Raw genomic sequence first — 19,977 nt, 5'->3', positions numbered from 1 at the left:
CAGCCTACAGGTGCAGCAGGTGATCAGGAAGGCAAATGGGATGCTGGCCTTCATAGCGAGGGGGATTGAATATAAAAGTAGGGAGGTCTTGCTGCAACTGTACAGGGCACTGGTGAGGCTGCAGCTGGAGTACTGTGTGCAGTGTTGGTCGCCACACTTGCGCAAGGATATTTTGGCCTTGGAGGGAGTGCAGAGGAGGTTCACTAGGCTGATACCGGAGTTGAGGGGGTTGAGCCAAGAGGAGAGGCTGAATAGACTGGGCTTGTACTCGTTAGAGTTTAGAAGGATGAGGGGGGATCTTATTGAGACGTATAAGATGATGAAAGGGATGGATAGGGTAGAGGTGGAGAGGTTCTTCCTGCTCAAAGGACAGCAGGACTAGAGGGCACAGCCTCAAGATAAGGGGGGGCAGTTTAGAACAGAGTTGAGGAGGAACTTCTTCACTCAAAGGGTGGCGAATCTCTGGAATTCTCTGCCCGTTGAAGTGGTGGAGGCTACCTCGCTAAATATGTTTAAGACGCAGGTAGATAGGTTTTTGGTAGGCAAGGGGATTAAGGGTTATGGGGAGAAAGCGGGAAAGTGGAACTGAGCCACTTCAGATCAGCCATGATCTTATTGAACGGCGGGGCAGGCTCGAGGGGCTAGATGGCCTACTCCTGCTCCTATTTCTTATATGTTCACCTGGCTTCAACAGCAGCATCCTAATATGTGCTATAAATGGTTGCAGGTCTTGTAGAACCTAGCAGTGGACTCATGTAGTGTGCACCTCATCTTCTCCAGCTTAATGGTATCGACCCCTCCTTCAATCACTGTCAGGGGGGCACTTGATTTCCACCTAAACAGGATTAGTCGTCTTGCCAGGAGTGTAACGAAAGCTACAAAATCCGCTTGGAATTTCGGCAGTGGCAGATTTAAAGGGACAACCCCCAAACAGGGCGGCCTGGGAGATGCACTTTTGTCCCAATCTAGACGCAGTCACCTGAAATATCAATGTCCAGTAGTTATACAGTGGGCAAGCCCAGAACATATGTAAGAGGGTGGCAAGAGTTTGCCAGTACTGTTCACAAGTGGGGCTCGTGCCTGGGTACATTCTAGATATTCTACTTAGATATGCTCTGTGAAGGAGTTTACATTGTGTCACACCCAGCTTGGCACATATTAAGGAGGAGTGTACTTGATGCAGCATCATGTCCCAATCCTCCTCTGAGAACTCCTCCCCCAGATCTTGCTTCTATGAAGATTTAATCACAGATGGAGAGTTTTGTTGGGATGCAATTTGAGAATAAAGAACAGAAATGATACCACGCATAGTAATAGAAGGCATTAAGAAGATGTCAATGGAGGCACAAGGTGAGAGTGTTGGAAATGAAGGGTCGGGCCTATGCACAAAGTCTTGAATTTGCAAATATCTGAAGAAGTGGTGTGCCTCAGGGATCTGTTTTGGGGCCACTGCTGTTTGTAATTTTTATTAATGATCTGGATGAGGGTATAGTTGGGTGGATTAGTAAGTTTGCTGATGACACCAAAGTCGGAGGTGTGGTAGATTGTGAGGAAGGGTGTCATAGTTTGCAGGGTGACTTAGAAAGGTTGCAGAGCTGGGCCGCGAGGTGGCGGATGGAGTTTAATGTGGAGAAGTGTGAGGTAATTCATTTCGGTAGGAATAACAGATGTGTTGAGTATAGGGCTAACGGGAGGACTTTGAATAGTGTGGAGGAGCAGAGGGATCTAGGTGTATGTGTACATAGATCCCTGAAAGTTGGGAATCAAGTTGATAAGGTTGTTAAGAAGGCATACGGTGTCTTGGCGTTTATTGGTAGGGGGATTGAATTTAGGAGTCGCAGCGTCATGATGCAACTGTACACAACTCTGGTGCGGCCGCACTTGGAGTATTGTGTGCAGTTCTGGTCCCCACATTACAGGAAGGATGTAGAGGCTTTGGAGAGGGTGCAGAGGAGGTTTACCAGGATGTTGCCTGGTATGGAGGGGAGATCCTATGAGGAGAGACTGAGAGATTTGGGGTTGTTTTCGCTGGAAAGAAGGCGGCTAAGAGGGGACCTTATTGAAACATATAAGATGATTAGAGGTTTAGACAGGGTAGATAGTGATAGCCTTTTTCCTAGGATGGAGAAAGCTAGCACGAGGGGGCACGGCTTTAAATTAAGGGGGGGTAGTTATAGGACTGATGTCAGGGGTAGGTTCTTTACCCAGAGGGTGGTGAGGGACTGGAATGCCCTGCCAGCTGCAGTTGTAAATGCGCCTAGTTTGGGGGCGTTTAAGAGATCTGTGGATAGGTTTATGGACGAAATGGGATTGGTTTAGATTAGTGGGTTAGTGTTGTTTTTTTTTAAAAGCTGGTCGGCGCAACATCGTGGGCCGAAGGGCCTGTTCTGCGCTGTAATGTTCTATGTTCTAAGTGTGTTGCTGGTAAAGCAAACCTATACACCACCTGCTGGAATGATGCAAACATGCCATCCACATACAAGTCCTGGAATGTTTTGATCCCTTTTGTGGAAGGCAACATCCAAAACAGATGGAGGAGAAAAATGGTTAGCCAGTACTGGGGAGGCCAGCAACTAGGCCTGAAACTCAAAGTGGGGTCTAAATTGCATCCAAATTCCAAGAGTTGACTTGACAAGTGCACTCCTAGTATACTGGAAGAGGGAAAATTTACTGGGGAATATATCAAGGCAGCCAAGGAAGATGGAGCACAGGAGGAGGATTCTAACTGCAGCCAACAAGGAACCTCCTGTTGCCTCTCTTTCTTTCTCTCTCTCTCTCTCTGCACCCAACACACTACTGCTCTCATATTGGCTCCCCAATAACAAAATAGAAAATTAGGTAACCCCATACCCCCTTCCGTTTAGGGCTTTGCAAGACTGTCCTCCATATTCTTGGGTTTTCCTATTCCAGACAAAACTTGAAATGAGCCGATCAAGTCTATGAAAAAAGGATTTGGGGTATCAACACCAGGATGCACTGAGATATAAAAACTTAGGTATGTTCATCTTCACTGCATTGATACAGCCCGCTAAAGGCAACGGGAGGGTGGACCAATCTTTGAGGTCCTGTTCCGTCCACCCCATGAGTGGAGCAAAGTTAGCTCCAAAAAGCCTGCTAAATTTGCTAATCGCTTGCACTCCCAAGTAAGTAAACTGCCTAGTGACAATCTTGAAAGGTAGGCTGTGGAGCGGGAGGCTACAGACTGCTGAATTCAAAGGAAGGAGCTCACTCTTATTCAAGTTAAGCTTGTACCCTGAAATATGACAGCTGTTTTTCTCAGCTACAAACCTAGCTCCTCCCTTTCTAGTATCACATGACTATATCCTGTATATAGAACTCACCTTCCATTACTTTAATCAAAGAAACACCCCAAGGATCCTATGATAGAGAAAATACTGTGGTTGCTGGAACCTGAAACAAAGAAAATGCTGAAAAATCTCAGCAAGATTGATGGCATCTGAGGAGCTGTATTCTCCACAGATGCTGTTAAATCTGCTGAGATTTTCCAGTATTTTCTTTTTTTTGTGGCAAGGCTTCTTTTCTTTGGTAACACAAACTCAGCCATCTAAGTGTTTATTTAGCAGAAGGCTTTATGAATTTGTGTTACCAAAGAAAAGAACCCTTGCCACATTTTAGCCATCTAAGTGTTTATTTAGCAGAAGGCTTTATAAAATGAGTAATTTATCCCGCCTTGCAGCATCTGCCCTATTCCTTCCAGATAAACCAACTGCTTATAACAGAAGCAGCCAGCATAACTGAGGACCCCATGCACCCCGATTGACTTCCATCTTCTTTCGTTGGAAAAAAAGATACAAAAGTTGAAGTCACGTACCAACTGACTCAACAGCTTCTTTCCTGCTGCCTTCAGATAGTAGATCCATGCAAAAACCTAACTCGCATTAAGTTGATCTTTGACTGTAATACTGCAGTCTGCACCTTCTCCTTTCCTTCTCAATGTATGGTATGCTTTGTCTGTATAGTGACAATTCCTAACACCATTTACATATGGCAATAAATCAAATTTAAAAAAAGACTGCATTTTTAAACAGTCCCCTTTAAACGTAAAATATATCAATAGCACAGCATCATTACTGAGCTTACTGAAGTTTCAAGTTGTTCTATTTTGAAACTGGTTTTGTGAATCTGTTGTTTTGCTATTGTTTTTTATATTTCTGTTTTAATATACCAGCTTTGTAGTTTGCGGCATGAAGTACCTCTTTGATAATGCTTGCGCGTGTATCAGAGGTTCACAGTGTGCAAGGTGGCTTGCACGTTATTCAGTTATCTAAAAGGAATTTAAATGGTTTGTTGTTAGTGTACAGTTCACATTTTGGTTCGTAAGCGTGTGTCTTTCATACTAGATGTGTAATCATACTAGTGCCTGCATTACATTAGAAAAATCTTGAATTTGTAAGGTATTTTATCACGCTTTCAGAATCCCAAAGTGCTTCACAACCAATAGATCACTTCTAAATAAAATCACTTTTTTATGTGGCTACATATGGCAGCAAGTTTGAGCTTATCAAAGTCCCTGAGACTAAATTAATAAATGACCAGGTAACTTATTTTTAAAGGTTTAACTTGAGGGATGGATGTTGACAAAGGATACTGGGAACTATTCCTCATATAGCTTGAAGTATGAAATCTTTTATGCCCGCTACAAGAGTTGCTTAACCTAACAAGGCCACATCTCCTCATTACTGTCAGAACTGTTAGCTGGAGATTATATGAACGTGCTGAGTGGGGCTTAAATTCATGATCTGACTTGGGCAAGAATGTTACAACTGAACTAATCTATTACAGTAATAAAGTATTGATGTTATACTCTCTTTTTCTTCATGTTTTGTTCCATTTATTTATTTCACCCTTTTGCAGGTGAAGATCAAATATTTGAAATGGAAAGTATCAGGAATCTGGAGGATGAAACCTTTCCAAGCTTTCTGTTGCAGTCTGTGAGGGGCAATAGCAGTGAAACACTAGAAAATGTCACTGTTTCTTCAAATTTTGGACTCCCTGTGGCTGCATCAACAGTTGCTAAAACTTGCGGCAACAGGTGAGCTGTACATTTATGTGCATTTGTTTCTTATTGACTGTTTTTAAATTTACAAAGGGTATTTCATACCTGTTAAATGCTAATGCCATTAGTGAATGACCTGGCTTTAAGAATTTTCATTCCACTGGCCCTCAGTGCCATCCTATGCCAGGGAGCTTTACCAGGGATGGGCCCTTGTTGAAGTCCCATGGAAGGGGGGATGTGGTTCAGTTGTGTGGTGGGAGAGGAGAGCAGGCAGTGATGGGGGTAATTGCATGAAGTGAGTGGCAAAGAGAGCAGCGGTGATACTTCTGCAGAGGGAAGAACCCCTGAAGAGAGAGAGAGAGGAGGAGGAGGAGGAGAAGAAGAAGCAGCCCCTGTCACCTTTTAAAGGGCACTCTGATCTCTTGAAGCCAACCTTGCTGGTTCTATCAGGCCCTGCCCTGCCAGAGTGACAACATTATCCCTGCCCTCACTTTTTCATTCTGAGGCTCAAGATCTGGTGTGAAAACTGGTCTGTGCAGCTGGAATTTCGCACTGGATTACTGTCTGAGCCTGATACTTCGAAAAAATCTGCTCAGATTCCACCCTGTTTTGATATAATAGAACATTAGTTTTTGAGTCAATGCTGCATGAATATTAGTGAAGTAACACCTTTTGGGAGTCATTAACATTAAATGCTGCAAGTATAATTCAGTATGAAAATTGGGTAATTTGGTCAACCACCCCCTTTTCCTGAGAAATGAAATAACAGCATTATTACTCTTGAGCAAATGAATATTAATTCTTATGTGAATTCATATAAATTCTTTGCAGAAATCCAGATATTCAAACTTCGTACTTGGAAGAAGGAAGGTTTTCCAGAGTCGACATGCATCCATCGAATGTTTCGAATTCTGAAACCTGTAAAATGTTTGCACTCAGTTTTAAAGATGAACTGTGAGTATCTAGTCATTTTCATGCTTTGAGAACTTTAATTGCAGAAAAAGAAGTTGATGATGGAAAAAAAGTTTTTAGGGGCTGTCTTAAAGTTGGACAGAGAGGAGGAGACATTGAGGGAGGTAGGGAGACAAAGTAGGAAACTATAGGCCAGTTGGCCTGACATCTGTCATTTGGAAAATATTGGAATGCATTATTGAGGGGATTGTAGCAGGACATTTTAAAAAAATCACCATGCAATCAGGCAGAGTTCACCTGGTTTTATGAAAGAGAAATCGCATTCCAAGAATTTATTTAGAGTTCTTAGGATGTAATGGACTGGGTGGATAATGTGAAAGCAGATGTGCTGTTGGATTTTCAAAAGGCATTCAGTGTGCTGCACAATATTAGCTCATGGTGCTGAGGGTGATATATTAGTATAAATAGAAGATTGGCTAGCTAACAGAAAACTATATCAGGATAAATTGGCAACTTTCACATTGGCCAACTGTAACACCGTAGGGACCTTTGCTGGAGTTCCAAATATTAATGACGAGGATGGGACTGACTAAATTGTAGCTAAATTTTCTGGCAACACAAAATACAAAGAACTAAGAAAATTACAGCACAGGAATAGACCCTTTGGCCCTCTGAGTCTGCACTGACCATGTTGCCTGACTTAACTAAAACCCCCTACCCTTCCGGGGACCATATCCCTTTATTTCCATCCTATTCGTGTATTTGTCAAGATACATTTAAAAGTCTCTACTGTATCTGCCTCCATTACCTCCCCCAACAACCACCCCCTGTTTAAGAAAAAAAAATCTCCTTTGTACATCTGCTTTGTATACCTCTTGCACCTTAAACCTGTGCTGCCTTGTAATTGACTCTTCCATCCTGGGAAAATTTTCTGACTATCCACTCTGTCCATGCCTCTCTCAATCTGGTAGATTTCTATCAAGACCCCCCTCAACCTCCGTCATTGCAATGGGAACAAACCAAGTTTTTCCAGCCTCTCCTCATAGTTAATCCTCCATACCAGACAACATCCTGGTCAATCTTTTCTATAAACTCACCAAAGCCTTCATATCCTTCTGGTAGTGTGGCAACCAGAATTGAACACGATATTCCAAGTGTGGCCAAAGTAAGGTTTTATAAAGCTGCAACATGACTTGCCAATTTTTAAACTGAGTGCCCTGGCTGATGAAGGCAAGCATGCCAAATGCCTTCTTGACTATCTTCTCCACCTGCATTGCCACTTTCAGTAATCTGTGTACCTGTATACACAGATCCCTTTGCCTATCAATATTCTTAAGAGTTCTGCCATTTACTGTATGTTTCCTATTTGTATTAGACCTTCCAAAATGCATTCTCTCTGCCCAAGTCTCCAATTGATCTATATCTTGCTGTTGCTATCTGCAAATCCGCCACCTTTGTGTCATCCGCAAACTGATCAAACCAGTTACATTTTCCTCATAAGTACATATTCATAAAACAGCAGAGGTCCCAGCATTGGCCCCTGATGAATGCCACTTGTCACAGCCCTCTGTCCAGAAACGCACCCTTCCACTGCTACATTCTGTCTTCTTTGACTGAGCAAGTTTTGTACCCATCTTGCTGGCTCACCTCTGATGCCATGCGACTTCACCTTCTGCACCAGTATGCCATGAAGGACCTTATCAAAGGCCTTACTGAAATCCATGTAGACAATATCCACTGCCCTACCCTCATCAGTCATCTTTGTCACTTCCTCAAAAAACTCAATCAAGTTACTGAGGCACAGCCTTCCCTTCACAAAACCATGTTGCCTCTTGCAAATACGTGCACTTATTTCCAAGTGGGAATAAATCCAGTCTTGAAGAATCCTCTCCAATAATTTCCCTACCACTGATGTAAGGCTTAATGGCCTCTTATTACCTAAATTATTCTTGCTACCCTTCTTAAACAAAGGAATGGCATTGGCTATTCTCCAATCCTCTGGGACCTTCCCTGTAGCCAGTGAGGATACAGAGATTTTTCTTAAGGCCACGGCAATTTCCTCCCTTGCCTCTTAGTATTCTGGGATATATCCCATCAGACCCATAAAATAGGTAGAAATCAAGTTGAGGTTGCAAACTCTGCAAAGGGATGCAGTTGGGTTAAGTGAGTGGGTGTTGGAAAATGTGCCCTTCAAGCCTGTGAGGATAATGATGTTCGAACAAAACCTAACAAAAAAACCTTCTGTCCTTAATCAGTGTGTATCCCTCTATTCCCCCTCTATTCATATACCAATCCAGATGTCTTTTAAATGTCGCTAATGTGCTTGCTTCCACCACCACCACCTCTGTAAGAAAAAGCTCTCCTGGACGCATCTAACAACTGCTTTCCATCCAAGCCCCTGGCTGTAAGGGAGTCCCAGTCAATGTGGGGGAAGTTAAAGTCACCCACCACAACTACCCTTTTTTTTCCATACCTTTTCAGTATCTGACTACACCACTGCTCCTCTGTCTTCTGTGGGCTGTTTGGAACTCTATGGTACTCTTCCAATATTGTGATTTCACCTTCCTTATTCCTGAGCTCCACTCATAATGCCTCACTACAAGATTCCTCCAATGTCTCCTCCCTCAACATAGCTGTGATGTGCTCCCTAATAAGCAATGCAACTCTTTTGTTTCCCTTTCTGTCTCGTCTTAAACAACGATATCCCAGAATATCGAGCTGCCAGTCCTGTCCTTTCTTTAACCATGCCTCCATAATTGCAGTAATATCATAATTCCATTCAGTCATCCAGATTCTCAGTTCATCTGTTTTACCTGTTATACTTCTTGCATTGAAACAAATGCACTCCTGACCTTCAGTCCCACTGAGCCCCATGGTTTTCTGACACCTCCTTGCTCTGTGCTATATTTTTCAGTCTCCCCTGTTTTTTCTCAGTCCCTACACTTAATGGCATGCTGTTCTGGTCTCTCTCCCTTCCTCCTCCTCCTCCTCCTCCCCTTAGTTTAAACCCTCCCTATTTAAATGGCGAGGTGATACAGAGGGACCTGGGTGTCCTTGCACATAGATCACAAAATGCTATCATGCTGGTACAATAAATAATTTAGGAATGCAAACTGATAGCCTTATGGTGTGCAAAAGTAGTGAAGTCTTGCTACAGCAGTACAGGGCACTGCTGAGACCATAACTCAGTACAATGTACAATTTTGGCCATCCTAAGAATGATGGGGTGATTTAGAATTGGGGACGTTCAAGAATGTAGGAATGCAGAAAGCACCGTGAAGGATTATGGGCTTGAGGAGATTAGAGGCATGGAGGGACAAGGCCACACAAGAGCTAAAGCTGCAAAAGTGAGGCATTGCTTATTTGAAAGCCAATGTAGATTGCCCTTTAAAGCTGAAATAAGTGAAGTGTCTTTTAAAGAAGCCTTTCTGAACGTAAGTCTATAATTTGGAGCTGCATTAAAAGTGGAATGGAACACCGACTTGTACTTCTCTATGTTAATTTTCAGTTACTATGTCCATTTATTTCACAGTTGCTTTTACTATAGTTTTGTGTTATTTGTAGACTTTTTTTTTAAAAAAAAGGTGCCCTGTACCCAAATCCAGACTGTAATTTGCATTAAAAAGACCAGTGGTCCAAATACCAGATCCTGGTGAATAGCGCTCATATTAACCCTCTAATATGAAAAACAACTGTTCATGATTAATCTGTACAGTGTGTCTTCTTGGCATAGTTTGGATTCACATTGTCATTTACCCTTTAACCTCATTGGCTTTAATTTTGCCTACAAATCCTTGACATTGACCAGCAAAGATGGTTTTCATAGATTCATTGAATCCCTTCAGTGCAAAAGGATGCCATTTGGCCCATCGAGCCTGCACCAACAACAATCCCACCCAGACTCTATCCCTTATACTCCCAGGTATTTACCTTGCTAATCCCCCTAACCTACACATCTTGGGACACCTAAGGGGCAATTTAGCATGGTCAATCAACCTCACCCGCACATCTTTGGACTGTTGGAGGAAACCCAAGGTTGGAATTGAACCCGAGTCCCTGGCGCTATGAGGTAGAATTGCGAACCACTGTGCAGCCCAAACTATTGCAGGTTTCTGTGAAGATGCATCAGAGAAAGGGCATTTACTATTTAATTTCATGAAATATGTAAATTGGATGCTAATTTGCAATGGTCATAAACAAGGTTTGGAACAATGAGAAACACCTGATGGTTCTGAAGTTTGAATGTTATTTATTGGTTATATAAACAATTAACTTCTACTTTTGAAAATAATGAAAACTCATATCAATTTAATCAGCCGTCAGATTGAAATCCAAGTTCCTATAACCTTGTAGAAATCACTGACAGAAACCAGAGCAGAATTCTGTTATCTGTAGCTGCAAAAGAAAATTCAATGAAGTAGTCAGAGTTCTTTGCATGTACCTAATATATCATGTATAAGACTTCCTTTAGTTATTTGATCGTAAAACAAGGATGCATTTCACTGTAGGATATAATTCTGAAAGAGCATCCGAATATGCCTATCTGCAGTTCATTTGATGAATACTATTGGCATTCATTGTGCTAGGTGCTTTCCCTGAGTCACTTGGGAATGAGCTAAAATGAGGAGGAAATATTAGGGGAAGAGTTAAAAATTTTGATTGTAGCAGAGATAATTCAGTTTTGAATCTGTGGTCCATAGCTTAATTTTACAAAATGAAGCATATTTTAAAATCTTCTGAACTGATGTGTGTTTCCCACTCTTCGAATTTTTTTGTGCTTTTTTTTAAGCGAACATGTTGATGACTTCCTTGATGCTCACTGTATTCCTGATGTGATGGAAAAGCACTTGGATGAATTTGTTTCTTCCCCTTCAGAAGTAAATTCACAACATTCATTAGCAGGACAACATAATAATAGGCAAGAAAGCAAGTTTGGATTATTGTCTATGGATAAACTGGATGGTATGTATGAGCAGCCATTCTGAATATTTCAGTTAGGTTTTTAATAAAATGCTGGAAAAGATTTTCTTGGATTGGATTGAATTATCAAATTAACTTAGTTGAAACTGAGCATGCCATTGTAAGCACCTTTGGATCTGAATTAAAGGTGAAGATTGAGTTAAATTGAACTTTACTAACACATCAATCATTTTGTTACATGCTTTACATGCATATTTGCAAGGGAACAAAAATATAATTAATTTTCAATTTCATGTGGACCCCACATCATTTACCATGACATTGAGAATTTGAATTCTGTTTTTTAAGTCTGGAAATAGAAAATCAGAAAATAAAAAGAACTGCTTCAAAAAAGAGTCCTTTCGCCTTCCTTGCAGGAGGCCATTCCAGACCAATATCAACATAATTGGCTTATAACTGCTCTTTTGAAGTGGCGTACCAAGCTACCCCATTGTATCAAATTGATTCAACACCTAATGGTATGTTAGAGCACCTCAAAAAGGTGGTCCACTGTTATCTTAGATCCAGTAGGGATGGTCACCACGGATCAGTCTTGCCAGCGATGATCATATCCTGAATTGAATTCAAACTATTAATTATTTTCACTTTTTCTTTGCTTATGTTTGTTTGCTTTTGCAGAAATTCCTCCTGGATTGGATAATTTGACTGATGATACTAATGATAAACCAAATAAGGTATTTGCAACCAAAATACATAATTGTACTTCTTGATCTCGCCAAGTTTCCCTGAATTCCACGTGCTTCAACCTTCTCAATCTTGTCAAAGGCTTTGCTAAAATCTGTATAAACTACATCAACTGCATTTCCCTCATCCACACCCTTGAGCACATTTTCAAAAAATTCTGTCAAATTTGTTGTGCATGACCTCCTTTTGACAAAGCCTTGCTGAATGTCCCTAATCAACCTACGTCTTTCCAAAAGGATATTAATTTTCTCCTTCAGAATTTTCTTTGTGTTTCTCTACTATTATTATGAGGCTCCCTGGTTCGTACTTATGTTCTCCTTTTCCAGAGTGAAGATTGCTGAGAAGTATTCGTTTAACACCTTTCCAATGCCATTGAAGATAGAAATTTCCAAATTTCTCCCAGTGCTTGTGTATAGAAATTAGGTAGAGCAGATGAATGTCTGGCTGGAGAGGTGATGCAATTCAAGAGGGCTTTAGATCCTTAGTGTGTTAGGACGTGCTCTGTAGGAGATGGGAGCTCTGCAGGCCTGATGGGTTGCACCTAAACAGAAACAGTGTCCTGACAGGGTTGTTTGCTTGTGTTATTGGGGAGGGTTTAAACTAAATTAGCAGGGGGATAAGACCGGGTGGTAACATTTTGGTAGGAAAAGCACAATACAGAATGAATTGGGAAAGACCAATAGTACTGGATTAAGACATTTTAAGTTAATGGATAGGGTCACGGTAGAATGAAATTAAGATATAAATTTAGTTTACTGTGGACTATGACGAGGAGTTATCTAGAGTTAGAATAATCAATTGGGACATGTTCAATTTTAGTGGATTGAAAACAGATCTGGCCCCGATAAATTGGAATCATAGATTGGCAGGCAAGACTATATTAGAACTGTGACTGCCTTTAAAGAGGAGAGACTTCAGGTGCTGTCAAAATTCATGCCCCTTGAGGTGGAAAAGTAAGAAAAGCAAATCCAAGACTGTTTGGATGAGGAAGGAGAGATTACAATGTAGCAGAGAAAGGGCAAGAATGACAGATTGATAATGCAAGTGAAAACTAGGCTGAATATAGAAAGTTCGGAGGGGAAGTGAATAAGAGAGAAGCAAAGAGTATGAGGAAAAAAGTGATTGCTAACATAGAAGGGTGAAGTATATGGGCAGTAAAAAGAGAAGTGGTTCTGATTCAGAAGCAAGGTGGGGGGGGAGTGGACTTACATGTGGAGACAGAGGGTGTTGCTGAAGTACTAAGTGAGTATTTTGCATTTGTCTTTATCAAGAAAGGAGAAACACTGGGCCAAACATCCTATTAGGGGAGGTATTAATTAGGCTGGCTGTACTTAGTTAAGTCACCAGGATTCTACCAAATGCATCCAAGAACACAGGCAAGGGTAGGAATCACAGAGGCACTGGACGTAATGTTCCAATCTTTCATAGATTATAGAAGTGTGTCAGAGGACTGAAGAATTGCAGACGTTATACCTGTGTTCAAGGATAAACTCCACCACAGGCATTATATTCTTTCATTCCTGTTATCTCAATTCATAAAGCCTACGGGCGCGGTCTTACCAGCCATTCACGCCACACTCTCACATTGCAGTGAGGTCAGAAAATTTGGAGACCAGCTGATCTCCATTCACTGCAGCAGGCTGGGAAAATCCCGCCAGAGTGAATGGCTGTAACATTCCAGTGTACATGTTTTAAATTTTAATCACCTTTCCCCTCATTTATATATAAAAAAAACATTCTCATCTGACCCCTAGACTGACATTAAGGTGCAGGATATTGAAGGACATGTGATCGTAAGGATAGAAAGTTGACTACAATGCACAGAATATGATCAATGGATTTTTTTTGAATTGGAGGAACCAAAATAGTCATGTCCTTTGGTGACTTATTTAGACCATCAGCCGTCTTAATTTATAATTGTCCTCTCTGAATGTCTCAATCTGCTGCTGTTGTGCGCCTTCATTCCTGCTATCTCATTTTAGTTTAACGTAATATTTATTAGTATCTTTGCCATTCCTTGATCTTCCATTAGGTTTCTTTTTGTTTTAAACTCTCAATCAGGTTTACCCTTTACTCTTGGTATTTCTAAAATCCTTCACAAATTTTCATTCTTGTCTTCATACTGTAGTAATTCTTTTTGTTTCACCTCTATATTTTAAACTTCAAATTTACTTTGTATTATTAGCACTGAATTATCATATGCTACAATTATAGTATTAATAGATCACCCCTATCAGCGAACAGGATAGCCAGTTTCAAGTATTGTAAGACCAAATTCCACAACTGTTCACCTTTTTTTTTGATGCATTTTTTTTGGAACTAATCCTGAACTTGTAATAGTTGTCTTGTACATCATTAGGTTGATGGCAGAAAGGAACCTGGCAACTCCTCTGCTATTAAACAAACAGATGAGGATTTGAGCTCAAGACGATACAGTGACAGCCTAGCAAGTTTGTTAGAAGATGAAAGGCTGTTGACACTGGCAAGTTTGGAAGACCATTCCACAGGTACAGTGAGTGCACAATGATGTTGTCCTATTTTCCTCAGTGACTGTGAGTACTATTAGTTAAGCATAAAGTTGAACTTATGAAAGGTTCTGAAGTGGAATAATTTTAACAGATGAGCTTTGGATTTATTATTTTTAAAAAGTTAAGTGTCTAAAACAATTTTTGTTCAATGCAGCAGGAATTCTCAAGTGAATTTATTTGCATTATTCAGGAAAAGAGAATTATTCTTTTTGTATATGCTGGAATGTTTTAGAATCTTGCAGCAGAGAAGTTCAATTGGTCCATCATGCCTGTGCTGGCTCCTTGAAGTAGCTTCCAGTCAACCCCTCTTTTGAAATAACTGCAATGTCTTTAAGTATATATTGAATTCCCTTTTGAATGTTACCATTGAACTGCCACCATCCTTTTAGGCAGGGCATTGCAAATAATAATTAACTAGCATGTTAAAAGATTCACGTGCTTTTGGTATGTTTGGCAATTACCATAAATCTGTACCATCTGAATACCGATTCTTTTAACAGTTTCACTTTCATTACCCTATCGTAACTTTCCACAATATTGTTCAACATGTTGACTAATAGTTTAGTATTTTTTTTTCCACTGGTTCAATCATTGTTGCTCCACCATTGGTCACTGTGCCTTTAGTGGCCGAGGTTCCAAACTTTGAAATTCTCTCCCTACACCTTGTTACCTTGCTTTCCTTCTGACGCTCCTTAAAATCTACCTCTCTCAAAAAGTTTTTGGTCATCTGATATTCTTATGTGGCTCAGTGTCTTATTTTGCTTCACAACGTTCTTGTGAAGTACCTTGAGATATTTATTACATTAAAAGTGCTATGTAAATACAAGTTGCTTCTCAAAAATTAATAATGCTTATATTTTAATAGACGATGAGTTTGATGCTGAGGCATTTCCGGATGATAGACTGGAAGCTTATTTCAAACAGTTGGTCCCACCAGGAATGCAGAGAGGTCACACTGAAGGACAAGAACTCCCTGAAGTTCATGCTGCACTTCAAGAAAGCAGATGGCAACAGGTAAAACTCAATAGCCCTGCCAATGCATTGTATATCAATGCCTTTGTTCAACTATAACGGTATAAATAAAATTTTAATTTTTTTCATGAACTCCAGATGAAACGTGACAGTTTCCTTTTTACGTTTGTGTGAATCAATAGGAGCACCTATCCCAAAAGAACTGCAGTTTTTATAATTATCACTTTCCACTGCTCGTTTCTCCACCTTGGTTAATTTTTGTATGGCCCTGAATCGCATTCATGCAGTAATTCATGCCAGTTTTTGTACCCATTCTTGTAAGTTTGAATTTAAGCCCTAATTTGCCTGCAGGGAAGCCTAAAAAGTGGCAAAGAAGGTTCAGATTCACCAGTAACATGTTAGATGTCTATTTGAAATGGTCCAAGAAAAACTTGAATTACTTGTTTTAGTCTTATCCAGCGTAACATAACACACCTATTTGGTAACATTTTTACATCATTGAATATTTCTTTAAATAATCATACCTGTTAATACAGTAACACCTTCTTCACTGCTAGCTGTCAATAATGTACAACTATTTTCAAAGCCCAAAGTGTAAAATTTAGAACAACTTAAGTGAATTGTAGAATCAATTGAATTAGCTGCAGCCTGCCATCTGAGGCCATAAGATCTTGAGGTCAAGTAGGATCATCCATGGGGCATTTCTGGTTGAAGATAATTAAACACCTCAACTTTGCTTAACTGCGGAATCTGACTGAGCAAGCTGCAATCAAATGTATCTCTTCAGTTAGTCAGGTGGATGGCCTATTAACATTTGAGGTTGGTTAGAATAAGATGCACACTTTTTACCTGGCATATTTTGGTGTCTATAATTATTTTTGACCAGTGCATGAATCTCACTGCGACTCAGTTAGTTGTCCATTGTCTAGCAAATCTGTAATTTACATTTGTATCATACTGTTCACATCCCAAGACAATGGCAGTCAAGAATTAGAATTGTGACCACACTTAAATATAAGCAAACAACTGGGTCCTAGGTGTTAAGCGACAGTAACAGATAATCAAACCTTGTACCTGACATTTTGAATTCGAATCGGGTCAGAAGTTGGCTAAACCTATCTCTAGTCATCATTGATCTACAATTCATTAATACTTGCACATTTACCTGCAAAACAGGTTGATTTTCAAGGAACTGCAATAAACACAGTTGCACAATGTTTATGCATTTTCTGGGTGACCTGGGGTTGAAATGCATAAGGATTTGCAATTTGAATCGAATTAGAAGGTAATAATTGGGCTTGGTAAACATAGAAGAAGCACCTACATAGTTCATAGTTTTGTTAGAAGTGCCTTCTCTGAAATGGGAAATTTGTAATCAATATTCAAGTAGACGCAGTATTTACTCTGACGTGTTTCGGTACAACATTCCTTTTGGTGTGGTGTGGTGTCGTGATTCCCTCCACTACATTGCACTCTGATTCTGTAAACCTTTGGATGCAGGTGATCTGTGTGTGAGGATTCTTAATAATTCCACCCTGTGCCATAATTACTTTTATCTTGATGCACAAATTAAGATTTTGAACTGGGAATTCTAGATCCAATGTTACTGTTTTTAGGTGCAGTTAACTGGTAAAATCTGGTATTTCACAATTAAATCTAAATCACTTGAGGTTTGTCATCAATGAATACCATTGTGATATCTTAGACTTGGTGCCACTGATGCAGCAAAGACTTTTACAATGGCCTATTCCTTTGTACTATAGAGCACAATTTGATTATTACAATTAACTAAAATTGGAGTACCATATTTCAATTAACATTGAAAAGTGTTATCACATGTCTTCTAAACCTCATGCATACTTATATAATTGAATTGCAGAATTTTCCCTGGGAATTAGCACTTTTATTTCTGTGACAGTAATGTAAAATTTTATCATTCTTTTCTGTCCAACTAGAGGAACTAATAGTACACTCTACCAGATCTCTTCATAATTTTAAAAGCATCTATTAGATTTTTTTCTTGACCTACTCTGCTATGGTGAAAATAGACTCAGTATCATTGGGGGGGGTCTCTTGATTATTGGCTTGTATGCCTGCCATTTTTAAAATTCATTTGTGAGACATAGGCATTGCTAGCTGGCCAGCATTTATTACACATCCCTAGTTGCCCATGCTCTTTCCAACAGTCTTAAAGAATTTTTTTAAAATTAAAAAAAAAAACAATTTTGAAGAATTGTTTACAATGTTGTAGGGTAATTTTCAGATGCCTCCTGTTCGACAAGCAGCAACTGGAATGGATTCTGCACCATCAAGTGATACGGATACAGAAGATGAATTAGAGGCTGTTCAGCAACAGAGTGCTTTGCAAGGACAATTACAGTTGTCAAGTTCAACAAGGCAACTGGTATGTAAATTCTATTATAATTCTAAAAATCTTGCTTTCTAGATTTGTTGTATGAGAAGTTAAATAAATACAATGGCTTCATACTGAAATGGTTTTATGTTTCAAATTGCCAAAAAATGAATTGATAGGGATTAATCACAGTTACATTGGCTTCTGAAGATCATCATAGTATCCATTTGAATTTTATACACAAGACCAGGTGTGACAATAAATCTATAGCTTTGGAGCTTTTGAAACATTTGGAGTCCAGTAAATTATTAATATGGGATGCAGTTATGAATTCCCAAATGTTAGGGCCAGAAATTTGGAAAGATTTGTGTGTATGGAAAAATTAAATTAACCAGAGTATTGGGGAAATAAAGACGAGGTTTACAACACAAGTTTATTCTGTTATTTGAGTGGAGACTACCTCTAAATATAAAATTTCAGTGGAAAGACAGTGCAGTCTCTGCTTTAAGTCTGTATGTAATCTAAGAATTACATTCAACACAATGAGTTGTTTGACTTTTGGTTTTAGTGTGATCCCAAATTTCCATTGTACAAGTGAATGCTGCCAGTGGTTTAAGTAGCAAAGCATAAAGGTTCAGAAAGGATTCCGAATTGAATTTTGGTCTAGGCTGTTAGCTCAGCAGTGGTAAAGTGCTACAACTGATGCCACATGCCCCTGAGTTTAAACATGTGGAAAAATGACTATATGTAGGTGTGTGCGCATGTGAGAATGATGGCCACTTGAACCATAGGGCACATGTACAGCTTCACACTTTTTTGCAAGAAAATTGTTGAGGAAACAAATGGACATGGGAACAACTCTGTATCTCACACAACTGTAATGTTTAAACTAAATGTAGTTTTAAATAACTTAGGTTTATCTTGCATAGTACATTTGCCCTGTCGTTGATACATCTTAATTGTCTTCATTGCAAGGAATTGGAGTATAAAGAATAAGGACATGGTCCTACAATTGGCTTTGGTGAGACCATAGAAACCAGAAGCAGGAGTAGGCCTTTTGGCTCTTCGAGCCTGCTCTATCATTCATTTTGATCAAGGCTAATCATATTCAATATCCTGATTTTTTTTTTTTCTCTCCCTCCCCCCATAATATCTTTTGATCCCTTTAAGCCCAAGAGCTATGTCTAATTTCTTCTTGAAATCAGATAATGTTTTGGCCTCAACTCCTTTCTGTGGGAGTGAATTCCATCCATTCACCACCCTCTGGATGAAGAAATTTCTCCTCACTTCAGTTCTAGAAGGTTTTACTCCTTATCCTCAAACTTATGACCCCAATTCTGGACTCCACCCCCCCCACCCCCCCGCCGCCGCCGGGAACATTATTTCTGAATCTACCCAGTCTACACCTGTTAGAATTTTATTCATTTCTGACATCCCCCCTCACTCTTCTAATCTCCAGTGAATGTAATCCTAACCAAATTAGTCTGTCCTCATATAACAGATCTGCCGACCCAGAAATCCACCTGGTAAACCTTCACAGTACTCCCTCTATTAGTGAGGACATCCTTACTCAGGTAATGACACCCAAACTGTACACAATACTGCTGGTGCTGGCCTCACCAATTGCATAAGAACATAAGAACATAAGAACATAAGAAATAGGAGCAGGAGTAGGCCATCTGGCCCTTCGAGCCTGCCCCGCCATTCAATAAGATCATGGCTGATCTGTCGTGGCTCAGTTCCACTTTCCCGCCCTCTCCCCATAACCCTTAATCCCCTCTCTTATCAAAAACCCATCAACCCGCTTCTTAAAAATATTTAGCGAGGCAGCCTCCACCACTTCAACGGGCAGAGAATTCCAGAGATTCACCACCCTTTGAGTGAAGAAGTTCCTCCTCAACTCCGTTCTGAACCGCCCCCCCTTTATCTTGAGGCTGTGCCCCCTAGTCCTACTGTCTTTTTTGAGCGGGAAGAGTCTTTCCACCTCTATCCTATCCATCCCATTCATCATCTTATACGTCTCAATGAGATCTCCCCTCATTCTTCTAAACTCTAACGAGTACAAGCCTAGTTTATTCAGCCTCTCCTCATAGCTCAACCCCCTCAACTCCGGTATCAGCCTAGTAAACCTCCTCTGCACTCCCTCCAAGGCCAAAATATCCTTGCGCAGGTGCGGCGCCCAAAACTGCACACAGTACTCCAGCTGCGGCCTCACCAATGCCCTATACAGCTGCAGCAAGACCTCCCTACTTTTATATTCAATCCCCCTCGCTATGAAGGCCAGCATCCCATTCGCCTTCCTGACCACCTGCTGCACCTGCAGGCTGGGTTTTTGCGACTCATGCACAAGGACCCCGAGGTCCCTCTGCACCGTCGCCTGCTGCAGTTTTTCGCCACGTAAGTAATAGTCCTTCCTACCATTCTTCCTACCAAAGTGGACCACCTCACACTTGCCAACATTAAATTCCATTTGCCATTTCCTGGCCCATTCGCCCAGCCTATCTAGATCCTTCTGCAGACTCTCCACACCC

At 40.4% G+C, this 19,977-nt stretch overlaps 1 protein-coding gene across 4 annotated transcripts in view; it reads left to right on the top strand.

Moving 5' to 3' along the window:
* The window catches only part of cep192 (centrosomal protein 192), a 143,352-nt gene that overhangs the window by 10,713 nt on the left and 112,662 nt on the right, over positions 1-19,977 (top strand). For all 4 annotated transcript variants that reach the window (XM_080194690.1, XM_080194688.1, XM_080194689.1 and 1 more), the window contains exons 2-8: positions 4,876-5,053; positions 5,849-5,971; positions 10,719-10,891; positions 11,528-11,583; positions 13,953-14,100; positions 14,987-15,135; positions 17,345-17,497. In XM_080194690.1, the coding sequence (XP_080050816.1) occupies positions 4,896-5,053; positions 5,849-5,971; positions 10,719-10,891; positions 11,528-11,583; positions 13,953-14,100; positions 14,987-15,135; positions 17,345-17,497 (960 nt within the window). In that variant the 5' untranslated portion in view covers positions 4,876-4,895. The remainder of the gene's footprint in view (positions 1-4,875; positions 5,054-5,848; positions 5,972-10,718; positions 10,892-11,527; positions 11,584-13,952; positions 14,101-14,986; positions 15,136-17,344; positions 17,498-19,977) is intronic.

Source organism: Carcharhinus amblyrhynchos, chromosome 8, assembly GCF_965287045.1.
Source record: "Carcharhinus amblyrhynchos chromosome 8, sCarAmb.v2.hapA, whole genome shotgun sequence".
Classification (NCBI taxonomy): Eukaryota; Metazoa; Chordata; class Chondrichthyes; order Carcharhiniformes; family Carcharhinidae; genus Carcharhinus; species Carcharhinus amblyrhynchos.
Note: the sequence above shows the minus strand (reverse complement) of the source record. Positions and strands in the feature narration are given on the sequence as shown.